This window comes from Somniosus microcephalus, chromosome 11 (genome assembly GCF_052327205.1).
Source record: "Somniosus microcephalus isolate GS21.2 chromosome 11, FLI_Smic_1.0, whole genome shotgun sequence".
Classification (NCBI taxonomy): domain Eukaryota; kingdom Metazoa; phylum Chordata; class Chondrichthyes; order Squaliformes; family Somniosidae; genus Somniosus; species Somniosus microcephalus.
This window is the reverse complement of record NC_140997.1, coordinates 134602514-134630043: the sequence shown is the minus strand read 5'-3', so window position 1 is coordinate 134630043 and position 27530 is coordinate 134602514. Positions and strand designations below refer to the sequence as shown.

Genomic DNA, 27530 nt, shown 5'->3' with positions numbered 1-27530 from the left:
GTGCCATTAAAGGACTCTGACAAAAAGTATACGGCCTTTGAGGCCAATGGTCGGATTTACCAGTTTTGTCGCCTTCCATTTGGGGTCACCAATGGGGTGACTGTCTTTCAACGGGCAATGGATAGCCTAGTCAAACAGGAGAACTTAATGGACACTTTTCCATATCTGGATAATATCACCATTGCTGGTCATGACCAGAAGGAGCATGATGACAACCTCCAGAAATTTTTTGACGTTCTCCGTCGTCGCAACTTAACATTAAATGAGTCAAAATCTGTGAAATCAGTACCATCAGTCAACATCCTTGGCTACTGGGTGGGCAATGGTGTCATCAAACCGGATCCGGAGTGACTTCGTCCACTTCAGGAGCTCCCTCCCCCTACGAATCTCGGCTCTCTTCGTCGGGCACTCGGCATGTTCGCCTATTATGCAAAATGGATACCCCACTTCTCCGACAAGATCCAGCCCCTACTTAACGCAAAGTCATTTCCATTAGAGGCAACGGCTATTTCAGCTTTCAACCTCCTCAAGCGACAACTGGAAAAAGCCACGCTTCGTTCCATTGATGAAAATCTTCCTTTCGTGGTCGAGTGTGATGCATCGGATGTGGCGATCTCTGCTACCTTGAATCAAGGTGGTCGACCCGTTGCAATTCTGTCCAGAACTTTGCAGGGTAGCGAGCTCCATTATCCTCCTGTCGAGAAGGAGGCTACGGCCAACATCAAAGCGGTACATAAATGGAGTAATTTTCTCTCTCGTCGCCATTTCACACTTATAACCGATCAGCGCTCCGTGGCCTTTATGCTGGATAACCGGAAACGCACTAAGATCAAGAATAACAAAATACAACTCTGGAAGATGGAATTGGCTGCCTTTGGATACACCATACATTATCGACCCGGCAAAGAGAATGTGGCCCCGGATACCCTCACGCGGGCATTCTACTCTTCTATGTCATCTTTGACTCTAGCGGATCTTCATTCTGACTTATGCCATCCTGGCATTACCCATATGTTGCACTTTGTGCGATCTAAAAATCTCCCATTTTCTACGGAAGATGTGAAAAGAACGTGCTCCTCCTGTAGAATTTGTGCGGAATTAAAACCGCAATTCTTCCGTCCATCGGATGGCTCACTCATACAGCGACTCAGCATTGACTTTAAAGGGCCATTGACTTCCTCAACGCGAAACACCTACTTACTGACTATGGTGGATGAATATTCATGCTTTCCCTTTGCTTTCCCCTGTCCTAATATGCTTACTTCCACAGTGATCAAATGCCTTGATCAAGTCTTTTCCCTTTGCGGTACGGCCAATTTCATCCACTCTGATCGGGGTCCCTCCTTCATGTCAAGCGAACTCAAAAGTTATCTCTCCCAACGGGGAATCGCCACAAGTAAAACGACACCGTACCATCCCATCGGTAACGGACAGGTTGAGAGATACAATGCTATCATTTGAAACGCTGTTCATCTTGCGCTGAGGTCACGCAACCTACCAGACCAGCAGTGGGAAACTATGCTCCCTGATGTGTTGCATTCCATCAGGTCTCTCCTTTCTATGTCTACCAATGTCACACCTCACGAGCGATTCTTCAGCTTCCAGCGTCGCTCCACCCATGGGACGTCTCTACCATCATGGTTGGCAGCTCCCGGCCCCGTGCTGCTCCGAAGATTCATCTGAGCATCTAAAACCGATCCTCTAGTCGACGAGGTAGAACTCACGGACGTCAACCCCACATACGTGCACGTGCGGTACCCTGATGGCCGGGAGTCCACCGTTTCGTTCCGGGACCTGGCTCCCTGTCCGGCCGGTTCCACGGACCCAACCGATAGAGGGACCCACGGGGATGATGCCGACACTCTGCGCTCCCCTGAAGATGACGCCCTACCTGGGGCATCAAGAGATCTGCCAGCTGCCCCGCCGGATCCACTCGGGGAGCCGAGCGCTCCCCGTGGGATGGCCACCTGAGGCCAGGACGACAGTCAATCCCCGGCTATCCAACATGATGAAGCCAGCTCTGCGCCTGTGGGGACCCGCATCCGGAGTCACGATCTCCCCAGCCTCCCTCTCGTCGATCAGAGCAACATGGGCCCTGTTGATCCACCGGTACGGATCAAGCGGCCCAGGGACCAAGACACAGTCCGGGTAGACGTGCCTTCTAGCCATAAGCAAAAATCTAAAAGACTGCGGCTATTCGTGGTCCGCCTAATGCGCTAAAAGGAAGTCGTCGGACTTCCATATCTTTTAGGCAGGAAGAATGTTATAAATCTCATCATTCATCAAGAAACTACTCGTGAAATAACGCTGGATGGCCAGCTGGTGGTGCCGTCCAAGGAGTATAAATACTCAGGCGTCGGCCCCAGCTTGCCAGGGACATTTTGTAAGACAAGGAACTAGTGAAGTACAACTAGACCTCCATGTTCTGAAACAAGTTGATTAAAGCCTTGCTTTATGCTCAAACCAAGTGCGTAGTGAGTTTTATTACGTCACTGAAAACAATGTGTAATCCCCTATCCTGTCAGAGCTGCAAGTCTAATGAAGCCTCTCACATTTCTGTATTTTCACTGCATCTACTTGGAGATTACTGTTGATTTTCTTTCACTAACCCTTAATCACTATGTCTCATATTCTCCTATGACTGGTGTTAAAATTCAGACAATGCTTCATTTTAATAACTAGAGACAAATTTGTAATTCACTTTTTCCACAACAGAAGCGGCTTAATGCTCCGAAGGTAACACAGGAAACTTTCTGCAATTTACTGCACAGCAAGTGTCTGATTTTGATCTTGGTTTGCAAAGGAAAAGTTCTGAGGCGAGCTGGATGTTTTTGCTTTGCACCAGTTGCAGTATAAGGAACGTCAACAAGTTACAGACTGCCTGTAAGCTTTTCATAAGACACTTGTAATCTTTTTTTAATGTTAACTAAGTGTCCTGGTGGTCCTTTGCTGACATTTGGATGCTAGTAGGCGGGTTAACATGCGTGCATGTATTTTCCCTTGTCATGATATGGAACCAGCAGTATAATTCAGTATTGCTGGCTGTCATAAGGTAATGCAATACAACAGTGCCATTAGTCACTGTCATCATTCTCATGGGCCTCCTAGAAGCTGGTCACACAATGACATTAGCAAAGGCCCGGGAGCAGTATTACTGCCAGTCTCATCAGAGTATGTGTTGCAGAAGAACTGAAAGAGAGGCAATAAAACATATTGGCCTATAAATTCGGTGACGCCCCGCCAGCACGTTTGCGCCGGAAATTTAGCGCCCGCCGCCGAGCCAGTTGTGCCCGCCCCAAATTCACTTTCAGCGCCCCAAAGCGGAAGCGGGCGCTGGTACAGGGTGTGCCCGCCCCGCTTGGGGCGCTGAAAGTGAATTTCAGCGCTGCCGGTCCCGCTGCGCCACCCGATGCGGAGCGGCAGGCTGCTGTACTGCAGGCCTCCCCCTTCTCTTAAGGGGGAGGTGCCTGCAACGGCCGGAGCCCCGTTGAAAGTGCCGGCAAAAGAGCCCGGCACAACGGCGAAGTGCCGGGCTCCACGGAAACCAGCCGGCAATGCCGCGGGGGGGGGGGGGTGGAGGAGGCCGGGGAAGGAGGTGCGGGCAGGCGGCCACCGAAAAAGCGGCCGGCCGCACCTCCGCTTTAAATAGCGCCTCTAAGGCTGCAGCACGGCCAGGTTTTCAAAACGTTGTTAGCGGCCGCTACTGAAGATGGGGATCGGCGTGGTTTCGGGCGGTACCGGGGCGCTGCGCACACCGATGACGTCATCGGTGCTGGCGCAGCGCTACCGGCTTACGCCGATTTAAAGGCCCACCTAATTTCAGCGGCGACGCAACTTCCGGCGCAACCCACTCTTGCGCCCCTAAATGGGCGCAAACCCAAGGGAATTTCTAGGCCATTTTATTTAAATGGTAGACTCAAAAATATTATTAAACACTACGGACCGATTTTCCAAGCACAAGGTGCAGACAGGGATTTCAATGGACGAAAGTTGTGGGCAGCGCATCAGGATTTCTGAGATGCAAGGTCAGTGAGTGAAATTTCCTCCGGTAGTGTCCACTTGGTAAATCAGCCCTTAACTAATCTCCCATGTTATTACTTACAAGTAATCTGGAGTCGAATACATCATTATTATATTAACCTGCTAAGATGGATCTTGCTCTATTCTGGCCTGTACCTTTAAACTCCCTGTAGGGAAAGTAATCTAAATAGGTGTTAGACATCCTGGAGAGTGATATGTTGGACAGCTTGGGGAGTCAAGGGTTAATAGTTGAACTTCCTTGTATCTTAGAGCAACTGACTTTCCAAGATAAACATGATGGCTTTGAAGTGTTGTGAGAGAGAAACATAGCTTGTCTTCTACTTTTAGTGTCTTAGGTGTTATATATATGAAAAGTGCTTGTGCAAGGAAATAAGCGACAGTAATGACATCAGCCATGAGTGATTAAAGTATAACTTTGATGGCTAGTGTAAGAAACATAGGCAGAGGGATCCATTAACTATAGTATAGAAAGATAATGGTTAATAAAGCCTATTCTTCAAAGGATTCAAGAACAGTTAAGTCAAGAAGTCTTGTTTGAGGGAAGTAGCTTTGGAATAAACAACTACACTGTTTACATGAATGGACTGTTTTCATGGGAATCAGGAACAGCTACGTCATGAGGTCTTATCAGTGACATGTACAATTGACGTAGGCAAAATATATATTTATGGTGTATAAAGGAGCATGGTTTTCAACAGATCATCAGAGGGCTTGAAAGATTGAACTAGAAACTGAAAGCCACTCTCCATGTCTAGTTGGGCCGATCACTTATACTCCACAATTAAGGGGGAAAAATTTGGTTGCTTTGTGCCTCCCGTTAGCGCTCCGAGGGGCGCCCGAGCGCAGCACTGCTAACACTTCCTGCGAAATTCAGCGGGAGATTAGCGGCAGCGGTAGCCGGTAGCGCCTCGAGGTGCTGCGCCTCTGGTGATGACGTCATCGCCATACACAGCGCCCCGCTCGCACCCTGGCTGCAAACTTGGATCGCGCCCCCTGACCTACCACCGGACGCTATGTCTGACAGGGTCAGGGGGATGTTTTTGCGGCCGTCTTGAGTGCCGGGCTCTTTTGCCGGCACTCCGCTCCCCAGTGGTCCAGCAGGACCCCATTGCGTGCTGTGCTAGGCCCCTCCCCTTTAATCAGGGGAGGGAGGCCTGCAGTACCACGGTGCTACGTGCCGGCGCATGTGGCGCTGCTGCACGTAGTGCCGCGATATTCAATGGGAGCACCCCAAGAGGGAGGGGGAGCGCTTCCAATAGCGCCCTGCCTCCTGCTAGGGGTGCTACCATTGAATTTTGGGCACGGGGGCGCGAGCCAATTATTCTCTCCAAGTGTCTTACTCGAAGCGTGGCATTGTGAACCAGTGGAGGAAGGAGGTTGACTGACAGTTGAATGTTAACAATAGGTCCTGAGGTCAATTACACACTACTTATCGTGGTTATTTTGATTTTTTTTTAGATTGGCAGCTGCTTGATCAAGTGGCTCAGGTGGTTTATATACAGACTAATGGATACACAGGAGTAACACAAGCTGTAATGTAATAGCGGGATTCAGGTACTTTATATATTGAATGGAAGCCTGCAAAGTGGTTAAATCTTGATTAACAGATATCTGGAGGTTGGAGTCTATAATGGGGGGTTCAGAAAGTTTGTGGATAGCACAACGGTAATGTGGGAGTATGTTGCTTGCTGCTATCAAACCGAAGGATTTTTTTAAAAATACCCATAAATGAGTGACAGGCTCTTTGGGCAGTTGTGAAGTTGTTTTTATTCACATCCAATTCTCTCCACCTAGTAAGTGCTTCCTAGGGACTCACTTAACAAAATATTAGAACAAAAATGTAATTAGGTTATCCAAGTAGATCAGTTCAAACATTGAAGTTTCTGATAGCACAGCCCCAGCAATTTACTTACTACTTTCTCGATTTCATCCTCATCGTGACTCGTGCTGCTGAATCCAGCATCAACCAGTTGGTAATCATACACCAGCCCATTGTCAGGGAAACAAATAACGATCTGCCATAGGAAGAGTGGGTTATTCATTTCAGCATTTTCTTTTGTACAGTGCAAAAGATAAGTCACAAAGCACTTGTACTTGTACTTCTTGCAATCTAGTATACTGTATTCGCTGCTCACGATGTGGTCTCCTCTACATTGGGGAGACCAAACGCAGATTGGGTGACCGCTTTGAGGAACACCTCCGTTCAGTCCGTAAGGATGACCCCGAGCTTCCGGTCGCCTGTCATTTTAATTCACCGCCCCATTCCCACTCAGACCTCACTGTACTCGGGCTCTTGCATTGTTCCATGGAAGCTCAGCGTAAGCTCGAGGAACAGCACCTCATCTTCCGATTAGGCACTTTACAGCCTTCCAGACTCAATATCGAGTTCAACAATTTCAGACCATAACCTCGGCCCCCATTACATTTTTACTTATATATTTTTTATCCACACCTTTGTTTTGGCCCTCCCCCCCTTTTTTTCTCTCCCACATGGCAGCTGTCTCCCATTCTGCCAGCGCATTTCACACCTAATCTAGAGCCGTCTTTTGTCTCCAGTAGTCCTATCACCATCTCGTCTCGTCTTGAATACCTCTTAATGTCTCTTCACTTCTCTTTTGTTCTCTCCCAGCCCCCAAACTGGCCTTTTAATCTATTTCATTTCCTGTGCTTTTTCAGTCTTGACAAGGGGTTTTGACCTGAAACGTTGACTCTATTTTCTCTCCACGGATGTTGCCTGGCCTGCTGAGTTTTTCCAGCATTTTCTGTTGTCATTTCACAAAGCAGTGATTAGCAAGTGTTGGTGTTAATTATTTTCAGCATGTTAAAAGAGCTTCTTCAGACATTTACATTGCCATTGATGAGGAAGATTTATTCTGATTGCTCTGTTTTAACAACATTGGAAAGGCATTCCAAAAAAAACTTTACAATATTTCTACACTTAGTGACCAGAGCAATCCTCCGCAGTCTTGTAAGGTGTGAAATGTTTCTTAATTCTAGTTTAATCTGTGTGTGTAACAGAGACAGAGGGGTCGATTTTAACCCTACTGCCCAGTGGAAATTGTGTGGCAGGACAGTTAAAAACAAGCAGGTTACAAATCTCCAACATTTCCTCTGTGGGCGGATGAGGCACCCACGCAAATCGGGGTCCTTTTATGTCAATAGGATCCTCAATGCAGTTTTAACTGGGGCCTGAGCAGGGATATCACTGTGGCGTTCCTGTTAGGCAAGAACAGGTCTGCTGCTGGTCAAGAGCCCTTCAGATAAGTCTAAAACCTTCCTTTGTGGGGCTAGGAAGAGGACTGCTCCTCTGGGCCTCACAAGGAATGCTGTGGCCTCCCCTGCACCACACCCTCTCCCTTCCCTTGAAAAGCAAAAGCTGGTTAATGTGTTTTTTTGCCCTGAACTCCAGAACTTGTAGAGTTGTGTGTTTGTGCATGAGAGAGAGGGCGAGAGGGAGAGAATGAAAGTGATGCATTTGTGAAAACAAGAATTTGCTGGTGTGCATAGGTGAGTGAGAAAATGTTGGTTAGTGTGGGTATAAGAATGAATTGTTAGGCTGTGTGTGTACTCCTATGTACTGTACTTTGTTTGTACGTATGCCTATTTGTTGTAAATATCAAGCCTATGAACTCAAATTTGAAAATGGGAAAAAATTTATTCAGCAAGCAAGGAGCATCAAAGGATTACCGAAGAATAACAACATTTCATGTTAAAATGTCTCTATATGAATGCATGCAGTATTAGTAACTAGTATTAGTAACTAGTTTCCAGCATTTTCTGTTTTTAATCCAGTTAAATACTCTGCCTGAAGGTCTTTGTACCTAGCACAGAACAAAACATCCAGTTAAATAAGAACGAAAAGTGCTGGAAACACTCAGCAGGTCGGGCGGCATCTCCATAAGAGCATAAGAAATAGGAGCAGGAGGAGCCAATACAGTCCCTCGAGCCTGCTCCATCATTCAATAAGATCATGGCTGATCATTGACCTCAACTCCACTTTCCCGCCCGATCTCCATATCCCATTGATTCCCCTAGAGTCCAAAAATCTATCTATCTCAGCCTTGATGGAGAGAGAAACAGAGTTGCTGTTTTGGGTTGATGGCCTTTCATCAGGGCTGGAAGAAGTTGGAGATTTGGCAGTTTTTGGGCAGGTGCAGAGACCGGGAAAAAAGGAGGAGGGGGGAGGAAAGAACTTTAACTTCTTCCAGTTCTGATGAAAGGTCATCGACCTGAAACGTTAACTCTGTTTCTCTCTTCAAAGATGCTACCTGACCTGCTGAGTATTATTTAGTATTAGTAACTGCTGCCCTTTAATGCCCACTTTGAATGGGTAGATTTAACGCCAGGTGGGATTTCCACATGAAAATCAGAAAGGGGGCGGGGAGGGGGGGGGGCCGGGGGTGGCTGCATACATTTACTGAAAATGCATAATAAGGCTCTTGCACATTCTGTGTGAGAGCTGGATTCAAAGCCGCAAATGGTGTTCGTATAAAAAGATCAGGGGACTGGCATCATTCATATGTCCCAATTTCCTGTTCACAAGATCTATGCTAGCAGGACTGTTCCCACACGTCAGAAGTTCCAGACATATTATTCAAAAGCATATTTGCAAGCAAACTTACTTACACTTTTATTCGGTCTCGAGGAATTTAGAGGCTAATGAGATGGAGAAAATCTAATGAAGTACTCTTTTTTAGAGACTTTAGTCACATATGGGTGTATTTTGATGCGTAGGCGGAAAGAAACAAAATATGAAACCATGTTGGTAGGATGAAAGGAGAGAATTGGAAATAATTGACTTTCCAACACTAGAGTTCCTTACCTCAATATGCCAACTCATTTAAAATGAACATACCTTCTCCTCCGCCATCTTCCGTCTCATCCAGTGGCTGAAAGTAAGACAGCTTGCAGCATCACCAGTGCCACCGACGCTCCAGAGCAAGGAGAAAATAAACCAGGGCTCGATTAAGTCACCCACAAGTTTCAGTTTTTCTTGTGACGGGCCTCTCTCCCCCTGTTCAAAGAAAGATATGATGTTTTGTGCTTTTATTGAGAAACCCAGTTGAAAAGCCAAATTACATAGTGCAAGAAACAACCAGATTTGAAAAGAGTAGTTGAGAATATAGGGTGAATCCATGAGTCGTGGCTAGGTGATGCCAAGCTTATAGGAGGGTGGCGGGGGTGGGGGGAAAGACTAAGGTGGTAAAGAGTTCTACAGTTCTGAGGTACTGGGAAAGAAGTTAGAGTTTGGCACAGACTTGATAGACCAAATAGCCTGTATCTATGGAACAACAACAACAATTTGCATTTATATAGCGCCTTTAATATAGTAAAACATCCCACGGCACTTCACAGGAGCGTTATCAAACAAATTTGACACCGAGCCACATAAGGAGATATTAGGACAGGTGACCAAAAGCTTGGTCAAAGAGGTAGGTTTTAAGGAGCATATTAAAAGATGAAAGAGAGGCAGAGAGGTTTATGGAGGGGATTCCAGAGCTTAGGGCCCAGGCAGTTGAAGGCACGGCCGCCAATGGTGGAGCAATTAAAATCGGTGATGCACAAGAGGCCAGAATTGGAGGAGCGCAGATATCTCGGCGGGTTGTAGGACTGGAGGAGGTTACGAAGATAGGGAGGGGTGGGGCCACTGATGAATTTGGAAACAAGGATGTGAATTTTTAAATCGAGGCGTTGCCAGACCGGGAGCCAATGTAGGTCAGCGAGTACAGGGGTGATGATGTGAGTTAGGAAACGGACAGCAGAGTTTTGGATGAGCTCAAGTTTAGGGAGGGTGGAAGGTGGAAGGTGGAAGGCCAGCCAGGAGAGCATTGAAATACTCGAGTCTAGCGGTAGCAATGGCATGGATGAGGGTTTCAGTAGCAGATAACTTGTGGCATGGGCGGAGATGGACAGTATCATTCTAGTACGAGACAGTACGATGAATCTGGATTTCAACACTGCAAGGAAGAAGGAAGAGTGTATAGAAGTGAATATTTTGATTAGCTCTTTGTACTATGGATCTGATAATACAAGTCAACTAGTCCTAGAGTCTTGGATGAGACAAAAATGCTGCCTTAACACTATCTAGTTTTAGTCAGTAACTGTGGGAACCACTGATTTTTTACATGGAAACCTAATATGTTTAGCCTCGATATTAACCCCCCCACACGATGGGTAAGAGAGGGTCGGGGGTTAAAGACTTAAAATACAGGGAATGCATCCCCAACACGCTGCCTATCTTTTTCCCTCCCAATTGATGGGATCAGTCTCCAAGTGTACCTGGCTGTGGCCTCCTGCCACTTGGGTTCCCTCCTGGCTGCTGGCCAGTTCTTAAATTCGCCCGGCTGCCGGACGGGAAACTGAACAAAAAAATGATAATGAGGTCCTGTCTCATTCCATGTTCTTCAAGCTGAAACAGCTAAGGATGAAGTTGAAAGAGAAGTAGTGGAGTGAAATTGGGATCAGTAGTGCCCTATGGGTGCAATTTGGGTACCAAAATGGGGTTCGATGCACGAATCACACTTGAGGGGCGAATCACACCGGATGCCATATTGGTGAGGGCATTAGCACGCCACAGCTAACATCCGTTAGAAGTATGCAGAGCAGGCAGATCATGATGTCAATAAGCATCCAATGCTGATTTGATGCTAGCGGTGCCATTTTGGAGCTCAACGCTCCAGCCAACTTAAGCTCACACAGTTGAACAAGCGTTCAGCAGTAGGAAGGACCTCTCCACCAGCGCTAATTAAAGGAATCATCAACTACTGGTTGATTTCTTCTGGCTGTTGCTGAAATTCTACAAATGTTGGCGCTTTCTACAGTTGTTTGAAGTTGCAAAAGTCTACAGGGAGTGGTGTGGCAGGTGCTGAAGGACTTTTTGCTAACTTCAAGGCTTCTGCACAAACCACCTGTTGCCAGACATAGGTGAACTAGTAGGCACTCCCCTTCGAATACAGCATGACTTGAAGAATGAACAGAGGCCATGCAGAGCAGGACAAGCTGCTAGAAGAGGAAGGAGGAGGAGGGAGAGAAGGACTCTCAGCAGGAGGCCATATCTGCCCAGGGTGTTCAGGGAGCAATTCTCTACCTGAGCCTCAGCGAGGAAGAATATGTGAGATGTCTGTGCTTCAGTAAGGACGTCCTCATTGAAATCTGCCACTTGCTGCAGCCACAACTGCAATCTCAGAGGAGGACAAGGATTGCATTGCCAGTGGTTGTGAAGGTGACCGTGGCGATGAACTTTCATGCGTCTGGCTCCTTCCAGGCTGGAGCTGGAGATATTTGCAACATCTCGCAGTTTGCTGTCCACTGTTGCGTAAGGGAGGCCACTGAGGCTCTCTATTCAAGGAAAGCGGACTACATTCCATTCTCTCCTGCCAGAGACAAGCAGGCGGAGTGAGCACGCGGCTTTGCTAAGATTGCAGACTTGCCCATGTTGCAGAGTGCCAATGATTGCACACACAGCGCTTTGCGAGTGCCGCATGTCAACTCTGCCCTATACTAGAACCAAAAGGGATTCCACTCCCTCAGTGTCCAGCTGATGTGTGACCATAGGCAGCGCCTCATGCAGGTCAATGCCCAGTATCCTGGCAGCAATCATGATGCTGTGGCGGAGCCACCAAAGGACTCAGATCGTTTGTACATAATTCCTTTAACAACATGTTAACTACAGTCTGAGTCTGTATATTTATTTTCGCTGTTTAACTGTACAGAGTGTGGTTGCTTTAACAGCGCGGTTAAAACGTGATGACGCCACGCCGTTCATCACGTGATCCCCCACTGGCGGGAAAACGTGATGACGTGAGCCACAGGACTGCAGGGGCAGTCCTCGTGGAGCCTCCAGAGAGAGCAGACCTACATTCGATGTTATCCTGCAGTTTATTGTTAAAGCCTGTTTGTTTCACACACAGAAACACAGAAACACAGAAACCCCACAGTGCAGATAGAGGCCATTTCGGCCCATCGAGCCTGCACCGACACATATCCCACCCGATCCCCTACACCAACACATATCCCACCCTATCCCCGTATTTAATCCCCCTAACACTAAGGGTCAATTTATCATAGCCAATCAACCTAACCCACACATCTTTGGACTGTGGGAGGAAACCGGAGCACCCGGAGAAAACCCACGCAAACACGGGGAGAATGTGCAAACTCCACACAGACAGTCGCCCGAGGCCGGATTCGAACCCGGGTCCCTGGCGCTGTGAGGCAACAGTGCTAACCACTATGCCACCGTCATTAAAGTTCATTTTGTTTGATCGCCTGAGTAGAACTCAGTCTTTTAGTTAGGAACCCACGTTCCTACATTGGTGACCCCAACTTTCGTGAACAGTTTTCGCGGAAGATCTTCAGCATGGACGCGAACGCCGTGACTCTGAAACTGCCATAGTTCTGGGAGCAACAGTCAGACGCCTGGTTTATCCAGGCTGAAGCCCAGTTCACCATCAGGAACATCGTCGCAGATCAGACCCGTTATTACTACGTGGTCTCCGCCCTCGATAGCGCAACTGCCTCACGGATCGTCAGCCTCCTCGGTAGTCCTCCTACTGACAGCAAGTATGATACGTTAAAGGCGCGGTTGCTACAGGTCTTCGGGCTCTCGAAGTCAGAACGCGCTCGCCGGCTCCTCACGATGCCTGGCCTCGGGGACTCCAAACCGTCCAAGCTCATGAGCCAAATGCTCACGGACTTGGGTGCCGAACCGGAATGCTTCCTCTTCCGGGGGCTATTCCTCTGCCAACTGCCGGAGCAGTTACAGGCTGCCCCAGCCAGATCCAAGATTACAGGCTGCGCCGAGCTTGCTGCCGAAGCAGATAAGATTTTCACAGTAACCCAGCAGTGCTGCGCGGCCACGAGGCGCCCATCCCCCACAGATGCGGTTCCAGCCCCTCCTGCAGCGGGCTGGTGCTCCTACCATGCCCGTTTTGGCGTGAAAGCACGACGCTGCCGCTCTCCCTGCAGTTTTTCGCCCCCAAAAAACCCAAAGCTCCTGCAGCATTCCTGGCGAAGGAGGACCAGGTCTAACGGGCGCTCCGCGGTTGCGATGGCCGTCGGATCTACGGGGAAACTTCTTTACATCACCGATTCTCTTTCGGGTCGACGTTTCCTTTGTGACACCGGGGCGCAGTGTAGCATCCTACCTGCGTCGAATCTCGATGTACAAGCTGGGAACCACGGTTTTTCCCTCGTGGCGGCTAATGGAGCAGCAATTCGAACTTTCCAAAAGCGGCGGGTCCAAGTGTGTTTCGGCGGTCAGCGCTTCCATTGGGAATTCGTCACGGCCACAGTCTCGCAGGCCATCATAGGGACAGATTTTCTGTGTGCCAACGGCCTCCTCGTCGACGTCCGGCACCGCCGGTTGATCAACGCGGCCACCTTCCACTCGATTCCGTGCTACCACGGTACCACCGTGGCGCGCTCTATCGCCTGCACTTTCCCTTCTCCGGATAACTTCACTCGGCTCCTCAGGGAGTTCCCGGAGCTGACAAGGCCCACTTTCTCCTCCTCAGCCATGAAGCATGGTGTTGAACATCATATCACCACTACTGGCTCCCCGGTTTATGCACGGGCTAGAAGGCTCGACCCAGGCAAGCTCGCGGCTGCGAAAGCAGAGTTCGACACGATGGAGCGGCTTGGGATTATTCGGCGGTCGAAAAGTCCCTGGTCTTCACCTCTCCACATTGTTCCGAAACCGGGCGGCGGCTGGCGGCCATGCGGTGACTACCGACGCCTGAACAACGCCACTACTGCTGATCGGTACCCGATCCCACATTTTCAGGATTTCTCGGCCCATTTGGCGGGAAATTCTATCTTTTCTAAAGTCGATCTCGTCCGGGGGTATCACCAGGTTCCCCTGCACCCGCAAGATGTCCCGAAAACCACTGTCATCACCCCTTTTGGACTCTTTGAGTTCCTGCGGATGCCGTTTGGCTTGAAGAACGCGGCACAGGCTTTCCAGTGCCTAATGGACTCCGTGCTCCGAAACCTAAACTTCATCTTCGTCTACCTTGACGACATTCTCATCGCCAGTGCTAGCAAGGAAGAGCACATCTCCCATTTGCGTACCCTCTTAACACACCTCAGCCAGCACGGTTTAATCATCAACCCGGCCAAGTGCCAGTTCGGCCTGCAGCAGATTGATTTCTTGGGACACCGCATAACATCAGACGGCGCCGTCCCCTTAATGACGAAGGTGGAAGCTGTTACCTCTTTCCCGCGCCCGCCAACAATCAAGGCCCTGCAAGAGTTCCTGGGGATGGTCAACTTTTATCATTGATTCGTCCCTAAGGCAGCTCAGCTAATGCAACCTTTGTGCGGGGCCCTCAAGGGCAAGTCCGGTAAGGATCCAATCAGCTGTACGGCCGAGATGGACCAGGCGTTCGTCAACACCAAGAGCGCTTTGGCCAACGCAACCATGCTGGCGCACCCACTTCCAGGTGCCACCATCGCCCTTACCACAGACGCGTCAGACTACGCCATCGGCGCAGTGCAGGAGCAGTGGGTGAATGGTACATGGCAACCGCTGGCGTTTTTCAGCCGTCAACTACGGAAAAATGAAAAAAAATACAGCACCTTCGATCGGGAGCTACTGGCCCTTTTCCTAGCCATTCGCTATTTCCGGTTCTTATTGGAAGGACGTCCCTTCACGGCTTTTGTCGACCACAAGCCTCTAACGTTCGCCATGGCCAAGACCGCCGAACCGTGGTCCGCTCGTCAACAACGTCACCTGACGTTTATTTCTGAATTTACCACGGACATTCAACATGTGTCTGGTAAGGACAACCTGGTGGCAGATTGCCTCTCCCGTGCGACGGTCCATGCGGTTCACCTGGGGATTGACTACGCCCTCATGGCTGCGGATCAGGCCTCGGACCCAGAGGTCCAATCATACAGAACCGTCCCCTCTAGTTTCCAGGCGACCGACGTCAGTTTCCAGGCCGCAGGCGCCACGCTCCTTTGCGACGTCTCCATGGGTGTTCCCCGATCTATCGTGCCAGTCGCATGGCGCCGGAAGGTGTTTGATGCCATACACGGGTTGTCGCACCCTGGTATGAAGGCTTCACAACGGCTAATGTCGGCGAAGTTTGTCTGGAAGGGTATGCACCTCGATGTCCGCGACTGGGCCAACACCTGCGTGGTCTGCCAGAAGGCCAAGGTCCAGCATCATGTTAAAGCTCCAGTGGCTACGTTCGCCGTTCCGGAGCGTCGTTTCGACCACGTGCATGTGGACCTTGTGAGGCCACTTCTGCCTTCTCATGGTTATACGCATCTCCTCACCATGGTAGACTGCACCACTAGGTGGCCAGAGGGAATTCCTTTGGTTTCCACCACTTCGGCAGACGTCGCGTGAGCTTTCATCTCCTGTTGGGTTGCCCGTTTCGGGGTACCGGCGGACATCTCTTCCGACCGTGGGCCACAATTTTCCTCGGAGCTCTGGAACGCTGTAGCTCAGGGGCTCGGCACCAAACTTCATCGCACCACCGCCTATCATCCACAGGCGAACGGCCTTTGCGAGCGATTCCACAGGTCGCTTAAAGCCGCCTTTTGGGCCGGTCTTCAAGGTGCAGGATGGGTGGACAGACTCCCATGGGTCCTTGTGGGTCTTCGTACGGCGCCCAAAGAAGACCTGCAATCGTCCTCAGCCGAACTCATTTATGGCCAGCCGCTCCGAGTCCCAGGGGATTTCCTCCCTTCTCCCACAGAGCCATGGTCCGCCTCCCAGCAACTCGTCAGCCACCAGGAAGCGGCCAGATGCTTCGCTCCAGTGCCTACATCAAATCACGGCTTACAGAGCTCCCACGTGCCAGCGGAGCTGAAGAATGCCGAGTACGTTTTTATCCAGCACGACGCTTACCGAGATCCGCTCAAGCCCCCTTACACTGGTCCTTTCCGTGTCATCGAATCAGGAGACAAATCCTTTTCGGTCGCATCGGAGGAAAGCCGGATCACATTTCGGTAGACCGGTTGAAGCCGGCTCACCTGGACCTGGACCGCCCAGTCGTCGTCGCTTAACTGCCGAAACGTGGCCGACCGCCCACAGCTGCCGTGCCAGATCAACCACAGCCGCCCGCCAACTCGACCACACTCGCCGCGCCAGCTCAACCGCAACCGCCCACCAGCTCGACCACCGTCCATCAGTTTCCTCTGCCAGGTTACCGAAGTCGCTCGACCAGACTTGTCAGGCCTCCTCGATGTCTCACTTTTGCTGTTAAAGACAATTCTGGGGGGGCGCATGTGGCGGAGCCACCAAAGGACTCAGATCGTTTGTACATAATTCCTTTAACAACATGTTAGCTACAGTCTGAGTCTGTATCTTTATTTACGCTGTTTAACTGTACAGAGTGTGGTTGCTTTAACAGCGTGGTTAAAACGTGATGACGTCACGCCATTCATCACGTGATCCCCCACTGGCGGGAAAATGTGATGACATCATGACATCAGCCACAGGACTGCAGGGGCAGTCCTCGTGGAGCCTCCAGAGAGAGCAGACCTACATTCGATGTTATCCTGCAGTTTATTGTTAAAGCCTGTTTGTTTCATTAAAGTTCATTTTGTTTGATCGCCTGAGTAGAACTCAGTCTTTTAGTTAGGAACCCACATTCCTACAATGCCTTCATTCTGCAGCAGTCTGCTGTGCCAGCTGCATTTCATCCACCATGACAAACCAAAGACGACAAGGGCTATCCGCTGATAACATGGCTGATGGCTCTGGTGCGCAACCCATGCACACATGGACAGCATGCATACAATGAAAGCCATGCTGCCACACAAAATGTGATACAGCAGACCATTGGCATGCTGAAATAACGCTCCTGCTGCCTGGATCCCTCTGGAGGAGCCCTGCAGTACTCGACAGAGCGGGTGTCAAGATTCGTGGTGGTCTACTGCATGCTGTTCAACCTCACCATCATGAGGGTACAGCCCTTGCTACCAGCTATATGGTGAGCAGTTGAGGAGCAGGAGCAGGAGCATGAGGAGGAAGAGGAAGAGGAAGAGAGGAAGGGAACCTAGACAGCCCCTTTCTGCCCAGGCTGTCCCTGAAGAACTCATCCGAGTGAGATACCAGTAACTGCAACCTCAATTCCCCATTCACCAACAGTCCCTTACCTTCCCTCTGTCACTGACCATCACAGCGTCCACTTGGCCACAATGCAAAAATAAAAGTCACCACAAAGTAAACATTCCAAACCAAACTTATAAATGAAATCATGCCATTTTGCATACAAAAGCCAACTAATCACCCTTATGTATTCCCTTCGTGCCTATCTTCCGTGTGACTTGGTCTCTCCTAGTGCTCCTACACCGTGCTACCCCACTGGCTGCAGCATGGCTGGTGGAAGGCTGCCTACTTTCAATGGAGGAGATTGCAGATAGCCTAGAGCAGCTCTGGGCCTAGAAGTTCGGCTGCAGATTGCACCATCTCGGCATGGGCGGCAGCAGTCTGGGATTGCTGGCTGACAGACAACAGCAAGGGCACTGGTGGAGTGGCAGAGGTGGGAGGACTAATGCTGTCTTCCTGAGAGAGGACAGCAGGGTCGTGCTCCCCTGGGGCAGTGCCTCAGCAATCGTAGTAATCTGTTGGAGGACAGATTGCTGGACTGCTGTGACACCATGCAAGCCCCTTTTTGCACACTGTAATCCACAGCCATGATGGCAGCAGTCTGAGCTTGCATGGCAGCACTCAGACATTGGGTGGCTGCTGTTTCTGCTGCAATGGAAGCTGCGACATTGGCCAGCAGACGCTGAATCATGGTTGGGTCCATAAGTGTGTGAACGGAGTTGGCCACCACGTCCACGTGGGAAAGGATGGGCTCCAAGCTCAGCGCAAAGCCCTGTGCCAAGTTGGGGCTGGACTCTTCCATGCTCCTTGACATTGACCGCAGGCTTTCTGGCAGGTTTCACAATGCACGAAGCATTTCGTTGTGCCTACCCATCAGTGTTCTTCTGTAGCCTGCTCCATCAAAGTCCTCATCTGAGTCCTCTGCAGCGGAACCTGTCTGCGACCTCGCCCTCTGGCGAGCTGGCACCTGCGCTATCCTTGCCCCTGCCCTGGCTGCAAACACTCATGCCCCATGTCTCACCATGTGCAGATCCCGCCTCTAATCTATCCTCTAGGATAAGCGCAGTGTCAGTATCTGAGCTGGTGGCTGCGAGTGTGAAATCGAGCGACGGTGCTGTGTCTTCATCATCACTCTCTTAGTGGTGTTCCTCCACTGCCTGGGCATTTTGCACCTCTTGGGTATCTGAAAGGAAAAAGGTACAAGGGTAAGGTTGTGGTGTGGGGGGGATGTAAAAGTAAGGTGCATGCTTACACCATCTGCAGCTTGTAAATCAGAAGAGATTATGGGATGAGGAGGAAGTGAGATGTGAGAAGGAGGATTAGGTGTGAGGATACCATCATCTTCGATGGTTTCAGCCCCGCTGCTGGCCACGGCCTCAGCAATGGCAATCCCAATAATAGCCAGCACCATCACCTCCATGGGAATTAGAACATGCAGGCGCGCTTGTCCCCCTTCCGGTTAGCTCCTGCTTCCTCCGGTTCTTACGGCACTGCATCCAGGTCCTCGGGGCTTGACTCCTGGCATTGAACTCCATGACTATCTGCTCCCACTGACTTTGGCCGTGTATCTGGAGGGCATCCGGCCCCCTGCGGATACAGGACATCTCTCCTCCTTTCCTCCACCTCCACCAAGACCTCCAATGCAGCGTCTGAAAACCTTGGAGCTTGCTCTCTCCCTTGTTGTGTCATTCCTGACTCTTTCCCAGGTCAGAATTTCTTCAACCACGATTCCAAACACCTGCTCCAGCCACATGCACCTCCCCTTTAAGAGGTGCAGACAACCTTTAACTGGCGCGAGCCTCTCACAAAATTGGCCCCCTGATGATGCATCCAGCCAATGAACAGCGCGGTTAATGCTGGTTGGACGCAGAGATCATTTAAATGAGCAGACAGCACAAAGTTGGCATGCTGCCAGCATTGCAATCAATTTTCAGCGGCTATCCAACTTAGTCCCCTAGGTGTCCTAGTAGATTCAATGCTCAACATGTTCAAATAATACTGAGCAGCAATCAAAAAAACATAAGAACATAAGGAGTAGGCCATTTGCCCCTTTAAGTCTGCTCCGCCATTCAATAAGATCATGGCTGATCTTCTACCTCATCTATAAATGGCAGGGGATTGGGAACCTGTGCAGGAAGACAGAGGAAAGGGAAACAAGGATAGAAGCAAAAGACAGGAAGGAGAAAAGCAAAGGTGGCAGTCAGAGAAATCAAAGGTTTAAATCAAACATGGCCACAGTAAATAATAATTCTAAAAGGTCTAAGAGTGTTAAAAAAACAAGCCTGAAGGCTTTGTGTCTTAAAGCGAGGAACATTCGTAATAAGGTGGATGAATTAGCTGCGCAAATAGAGGTAAACGCATATGATATGATTGGGATTACAGAAACATGGCTCCAGGGTGACCAAGGCTGGGAACTCAACATCCAGGGGTATTCAATATTCAGGAAAGACAGGCAAAAAGGAAAAGGAGGTGGGGTAGCATTGCTGGTTAAAGAGGGGATTAACACAATTGTAAGGAAGGATATTAGCTCTGATGATGTGGAATCTGTATGGGTAGAACTGAGAAATACCAAGGGGCAGAAAATGTTAGTGGGAGTGGTATACAGACCCGCAAACAGTAATGCAGAGGTTGGGGATGGTATTAAATGGGAAATTAGAGACACGTGCAATAAGGGCACTGCAGTTATCATGGGTGACTTTAATCTACATATAGATTGGGCTAACCAAATTAGCAACAATACTGTGCAGGAGGAATTCCTGGAGTGTATACGGGATGGTTTCCTGGACCAATATGTCGAGGAACCAACTAGAGATCACGCCATCTTAGACTGGGTATTATGTAATGAGAAAGGATTAATTAGCAATCTTGTTGTGCAAGGCCTCTTGGGGTGGAGCGATCATAATATGATAGAATTCTTCATTAAGATGGAGAGTGAAGTAGTTGACTCAGAGACTAGGGTCCTGAATTTAAATAAAGGAAACTACGATGGTATGAGGTGCGAGTTGGGTAGGATTGATTGGGGAATGTTACTCAAAGGGTTGACGGTGGATAGGCAATGGCAAACATTCAAAGATCGCATGGATGAACTACAGAATTTGTTCATCCCTATTTGGCATAAAAATAAAAAAAAGTGACTCAACCGTGGCTAACAAGGGAAATTAGGGATAGCATAAGATCCAAGGAGAAGACATATAAATTGGCCAGAAAAAGCAGCAATCCTGAGGATTGAGAGCAGTTTAGGATTCAGCAAAGGAGGACAAAGGGATTAATTAAGAGGGGGAAAATAGAGTATGAGAGTAAGCTTTCAGGGAACATAAAAACTGACTGTAAAAGCTTTCATAGATATGTGAAGAGAAAAAGATTGGTGAGGTCAAGTGTAGGTCCCTTGCAGTCAGAATCAGGGGAATTTATAATGGGGAACAAAGAAAAGGCTGACCAATTAAATATATACTTTGGTTCTGTCTTCACAAAGGAGGACACAAATAACCTCCCAGAGATGTCGGGGAACATAGGGTCTAATGAGAGGGAGGAATTGAATGAAATCAGTATTTGTAGGGAAATGGTGTTAGGGAACTTGATGGAATTGAAGGCCGATAAATCTCCAGGGCCTGATAATCTACATCCTAGGTACTTAAGGAAATGGCACTAGAAATAGTAGATGCATTGCTGGTCATTTTCCAAAATTCTATAGACTCTGGATCAGTTCCCATGGATTGGAGGGTAGCTAATGTTACCCCACTGTTCAAAAAAGGTGGTAGAGAGAAAATGGGGAATTATAGACCAGTAAGCCAGACATCGGTAGTGGGGAAAATGCTAGAGTCCATTATAAAAGATGTAATAGCAGAGCACTTGGAAGACAGTGACAGGATCGGACAAAGTCAACATGGATTTACAAAAGGTAAATTGTGCTTGACTAATCTACTGGAATTTTTTGAGGATGTAACTGGTAGAATAGATAAGGGAGAACCAGTGGATGTGGTGTATTTGGACTTTCAGAAGGCTTTCAATAAGGTCCCACATAAGAGATTAGCATGTAAAGTTAAAGCACATGGGATTGGGGGCAAGGTACTGACTTGGATAGAGAACTGGTTAGCATACAGAAAGCAAAGATTTGGAATAAACGGGTCTTTTGCCGAGTGGAAGGCAGTGACTAGTGGGGTAACGCAGGGATCGGTCCTAGGACCCCAGCTATTCACAATATATATTTATGATCTAGACGAGGGAACTAGATGTAATACCTCCAAGTTTGCAGACGACACAAAGCTGGGTGGGCGTGTGTGCTGTGAGGAGGATGCCAAGAAACTCCAGTATGATTTGAACAGGTTGGGAGATTGGGCAGATGCATGGCAAATGCAGTATAATGTGGATAAATGCGAGGTTATCCACTTTGGTGGCAAAAACAGGAAGGCAGATTATTATCTGAATGGCAATAGATTGGGAGAAGGGGAAGTACAACGAAACCTGGGTGTCCTTGTGCACCAGCCGCTGAAGGTAAGCATGCAGGTGCAGCAGGCGGTTAAGAAGGCAAATGGTATGTTGGCCTTCATAGCGAGAGGATTCGAGTACAGGAGCAAGGATGTCTTGCTGCAGTTGTACAGGGCCTTGGTGAGACCACACCTTGAATATTGTGTGCAGTTTTGGTCGCCTTATCTGAGGAAGGATGTTCTTGCCATGGAGGGAGTGCAGCGAAGATTCACCAGACTGATACCTGGGATGGCAGGAATGACGTATAAGGAGAGATTGGGTCGATTGGGCTTATACTCTCTGGAGTTTAGAAGAATGAGAGGGGATCTCATTGAAACTTATAAAATTCTAACAGGACTAGACAGACTAGATGCAGGAAGGATGTTCCCGATGGCGGGGGAGTCCAGAACAAGGGGCTACAGTCTAAAGATAAGGGCTGAGATGAGGAGGAATTTCTTTACCCAGAGACTGGTGAACCTGTGGAATTCTCTACCACAGAAGGCAGTTGAGGCCAATTCATTAAATATATTCAAGAAGGAGTTAGATATATTTCTTAAGGCTAAGGGGATCAAGGGATATGGGGAGAAGGCAGGGACAGGGTACTGAGTTTGGATGATCAGCCATGATCTCATTGAATGGTGGAGCTGGCTCGAGGTGCCGAATGGCCTACTCCTGCTCCTATCTTCTATCTCCACTTTCCTGCACTATCCCCATATCCGTTGATTCCCTTAATATTCAAAAATCTATCGATCTCTGTCTTGAATATACTCAACGACTAAGCCTCCACAGCCCTCTGGGGTAAAGAATTCCAAAGATTCACCGCCCTCTGAGTGAAGAAATTTCTCCTCATCTTAGTCCTAAATGGCCAACCCCTAATTTTGAGACTGTGACCCCTGGTTCTAGACTCCCTAGGCAGGGGAAACATCCCCCCTGCATCTAAGCCCTGTAAGAATTTTGTATGTTTCAATGAGATCACCTCTCACTCTTCTAAACTCCAGAGAATATAGGCCAAGTCTACTCAATCTCTCCTCATAGGACAATCCCCCATCCCAGGAACCAGTCTGGTGAACCTTTGTTGCATTTGAGTGCCAGCAGTGGCTCAGTTGGTAACACACTCACCTCTGAGTTATGAAGGCTGTGAGTTCAAGTCCCACTCCAGGGACTTGAACACATAAAGCTAGGCTGACACTCCAGTGCAGTGCTGAGGTAGTGTTGCACTGTTGGAGGTGTCGTCTTTCAGATGAGACGTTAAACCGAGGCCCCGTCTGCTCTCTCAGATGGACGTAAAAGATCCCATAGCACTATTTTGAAGAAGAGCAGTGGAGTTCTCCCCGGTGTCCTGGCCAATACTTATCACTCAACCAACATCTGGTCATTATCACATTGTTGTTTGTGGGACATTGATGTGCTGCCGCGTTTCCCACATTACAACAGTGACTCCACTTCAAAAGTACTTCATTGGCTGTAAAGTGTTTTAAGATGTCCGGTGGTCGTGAAAGGTGCTAACGGGAGGCACAAAGCAACCGATATTTTACCCTCTTTACTCTTGTAATAAAGGCCAACATACCATTTGCTTTCCTAATTGCTTGCTGTACCTGCCTGTTAGCTTACAGTGATTCGTGTACAAGGACACCCAGGTCTTCCTGAGCACCAACATTTCCCAATCTCTCATCATTTAAAAAATACTCTGCTTTTCTATTTTTCCTACCAAAGTGGATAACTTCACATTTCTCCACATTATATTCCATTTGCCACGTTCTTGCCCACTCACTTAGCCTGTCTATATCCCCTTGAAGCCTCCTTGCATCCTCCTCACAACTTACATTCCCAACAGCTTTGTATCATCAGCAAACTTGGATATACAGTATTGTGGAGGAGCCACTAAAGGACTCGGATCATTTGTATATAATTCCCTTTAACAACATGTTAGCTACAGACTGAGTCTGTATCTTTATTTATACTGTTTACTTGTACAGAGCGTGATTACTTTAACAGCGCGAGTAAACGCGATGACGTCACGCCGTTCATCACGTGATCCCCCACTGGCGGGAAGAACGTGATGACGTGATGACGTCAACCACGGGACCGCCCGAGCAGTCCTCGTGGAGCCTCCGAACTGAGCAGACCTACACTCGATGTTCTCCTGTAGTTACTTGTTTAAACCTGTTAGTTTCCATTAAACTTCGTTTTGTTTGGTCGCCTGAGTGGACCTCAGTCTTTGGATAGGAACTAGACATTCCTACATTGGTGACCCCGACTTTTGCGAACGGTTTTCGCAGAAGATGCTCAACATGGAAACGAACGCCGTTACCTTGAAGCTACCGCAGTTCTGGGAGCAACAACCAGCCGCGTGGTTCATCCAGGCTGAAGCCCAGTTTGCCATCAGGGACATCGTTGCGGATCAGACCCGTTATTATTACGAAGTCTCCGCCCTCGACAGCGTCACAGCCTCGCGGATCGTCAGCCTACTTGGTAGTCCGCCTACTGATTGCAAGTATGACACGTTAAAGGCACGGTTGCTACAGGTTTTCGGGCTCACGAAGTCGGAGCACGCCCGCCGGCTGCTCGCTATGCCCGGCCTCGGGGACTCCAAGCCGTCCGAGCTCATGAGCCAAATGTTCATGCTACTCGGTTCCGAACCGGAATGCTTCCTCTTCAGGGAGCTATTCCTCAGCCAACTACCGGAGCAAGTTCAGGCTGCCCTAGCCAGGTCCGAAGTCACAGGCTGCGCGGAGCTTGCTGCCGAAGCGGACAAGATTTTCGCGGTGACACAGCAGTACTGCACTGCCACGAGGTGTCCATCCCCACAGACGCTGCTCCAGCTCCTCAATCAGTGGGGTTGTGCTTCTACCACGCCCGTTTTGGCGTGAAAGCAAGATGCTGCTGCCCTCCCTGCAGCTTTTCACTCAAAAAAAAACATCTGCAGCAACCCTGGCGAAAGAGGACCGGGTCTAACGAGCGCCCCGCGGCTGCGATGGCCATCGGAAATTTGGGAAAGTTTCTCTTCATCACCGACTCCATATCTGGTTGACGTTTCCTTTGCGACACCGGGGCGCAGTGTAGCATCCTACCTGCGTCAAATCTTGATATACAAGCTGGGGGCCACGGCCCCTTCCTCGTGGCGGCTAATGGCGCGGACATTCAGACCTTCGGAAGGCGGCGGGTCCAGGCGGGTTTCAGCGGCCAGCGCTTCCACTGTGAATTCATCACGGCCAAAGTCTCGCAGGCCATCCTCGGGGCGGATTTTTTGTGCGCCAACAGCCTCCTGGTCGATGTCAGGCACCGCCGGTTGATCAATGCGGCCACGTTCCACTCCATCCCGTGCCACCGCGGTAACGCCGTGCTGCGCACTGTCTCCTGTGCATTCCCACCTCCAGATGACTTCACTCGCCTCCTCGGGGAGTTCCCGGATCTGACCAGGCCCAATTTCACCTCCTCGGCCACGAAACATGGTGTAGAACATCACATCACCACTACTGGCCCCCCGGTTTACGCAAGGGCCCGACGACTCGAACCCGGCAAGCTCGCGGCTGCGAAAGCGGAGTTCGACACGATGGAGCGGCTGGGGATTATTCGCCGGTCGCATAGTCCCTGGTCTTTGCCTCTCCACATTGTTCCGAAACCCGGCGGTGGATGGCAGCCATGCGGCGACTACTGACGCCTGAACGATGCCACTACTCCTGATCTGTACCCGATCCCGCATATTCAAGATTTCTCGGCCCATTTGGCGGGAAATACTTTTTTTTCCAAAAGTCGACCTCGTCCGTGGTTACCACCAGGTCCCCGTGCACCCGCAAGACGTCCCGAAGACCGCAGTCATCACCCCATTCGGCCTGTTTGAATTTCTGCAGATGCCGTTTGGCTTGAAGAACGCTGCACAGGCTTTCCAGCGCTTGATGGACTCCATGCTTCGGGACCTAAAATTCCTCTTCGTCTACCTCGACGAGATCCTCATCGCCAGCCCTAGCAAAGAGGAGCACTTCTGCCATTTGCGCACCCTCTTTACACGCCTCAGTCAACACGGTTCGATTATCAACCCGGCCAAGTGTCAGTTCGGCCTGCAGCGGATTGATTTCTTGGGCCACCGCATCACATCAGATGGCGCAATTCCCTTGCAGACGAAGATCGAGGCGGTTACATCTTTCCCGCGCCCGCAGACCGTCAAGGCCCTACAAGAGTCCCTCGGGATGGTCAATTTTTATCACCGGTTCATCCCTAAGGCGGCCTTGCTTATGCAGCCCTTATACGAGGCCCTCAAGGCCAATTTCAGTAAGGATCGGATCAGCTGGACGAGATGGACCGGGCGTTCGTCGACACCAAAGGCGCCTTGGCCAACGCAACCATGCTGGCGCACCTGCTTCCAGGTGCCACCATCGCCCTTACCACCGACGCGTCGGACTACGTAATCGGCACAGTGCAGGAACAGTGGGTGAATGGGACGTGGCAACTGCTGGCATTTTTCAGCCGTCAACTACGGCGAAATGAAAGAAAGTACAGCACTTTTGACCGGGAGTTGCTGGCCCTTTTTCTAGCCATCCGCCATTTCCGGTTCTTACTAGAGGGACGTCCGTTCACGGCTTTTGTAGACCACAAGCCACTAACGTTCGCTATGGCCAAGACCGCTGAACCGTGGTCAGCTCGGCAACAACGTCACCTGACGTTCATTTCAGAATTCACCATGGACATTCAGCATTTGTCCGGTAAGGACAACCTGGTGGCGGATTGCCTCTCCCGCACGACTGTTCACGCAGTCCAACTCGGAATCGATTATGCCCTAATGGCTGCGGATCAAGCCTCGAACCCAGAGGTCCAATCATACAGAACCAGCCCCTCTAGCTTCCAAGCAGCCGACGTCAAATTCCATGCCGCAGGCACCACGCTACTTTGCGACATCTCCATGGGAGCTCCCCGCCCTATCGTACCAGTCGCCTGGCGCCGAAAAGTGTTCGACGCCATACACGGGTTGTCACACCCTGGCATGAAGGCCTCGCAAAGGCTGATGTCGTCAAAATTCATCTGGAGGGGTATGCACATGGATGTCTGTGACTGGGCCAACACCTGCGTGGTCTGCCAAAAGGCCAAGGTACAGCGTCATGTAAAAGCTCCATTGGCCACTTTCGCTGTTCCGGAGCATCGTTTCGACCGCGTGAATGTGGACCTTGTGGGGCCGCTTCCACCTTCTCAAGGTTTTACACACATCCTCACAATGGTAGACCACACCACTAGATGGCCAGAGGCAGTTCCTTTGGTTTCCACCACTTCGGCAGACGTAGCCAGAGCTTTCATCTCCTCTTGGGTTGCTTGTTTCGGGGTACCGGCGGACATCTCCTCCGATCGTGGACCGCAGTTTTCCTCTGAGCTCTGGAACACTGTGGCTCAGGGGCTCGGCACCAAACTACATCGCACCACCGCCTATCATCCACAGGCGAACGGCCTGTGCGAACGATTCCACAGGTTGCTCAAAGTCGCTCTGCGGGCCAGTCTTCGAGGCGCGGGATGGGTGGACAGACTTCCACGGGTCCTTTTAGGTCTTCGTACGGTGCCCAAAGAAGATGTGCAATCGTCCTTGGCGGAACTTGTATATGGCCAGCCACTACGAGTACCAAGGGATTTCCTCCCGTCTCCAACAGAGCGATGGTCCACATCCCAGCAACTCGTCAGCCACCAGGAGGCAGCCAGATGTTTCACTCCAGTGCCTATGTCGCATCACAGCTTACAGAGCTCCCATATCCCAGCTGAGCTGAAGAGCACCGAGTACGTGTTTATCCGCCATGACGCTCACCGGGATCCGCTCAAGCCCCCTTACACTGGTCCCTTCCGCGTCATAGAGCCGGGAGACAAAACCTTTTCGGTCGATATCGGAGGTAAACCGGACCACATTTCGGTTGACCGGTTGAAGCCGGCACACTTAGACCTGGACCGCCCAGTCGAGATCGCTCAACCGCCAAAACGTGGCTGA

At 49.9% G+C, this 27530-nt stretch overlaps 1 protein-coding gene across 1 annotated transcript in view; it reads right to left on the bottom strand.

Moving 5' to 3' along the window:
- Positions 1-27530, bottom strand: part of dnah1 (dynein, axonemal, heavy chain 1) — a 971783-nt gene that overhangs the window by 575359 nt on the left and 368894 nt on the right. The window contains exons 40-41 of the mRNA XM_085999976.1: positions 8897-9055; positions 5915-6056 (exon numbers count right to left, since the gene is read on the bottom strand). Coding sequence (XP_085856102.1) covers positions 5915-6056; positions 8897-9055 — 301 coding nt within the window. The remainder of the gene's footprint in view (positions 1-5914; positions 6057-8896; positions 9056-27530) is intronic.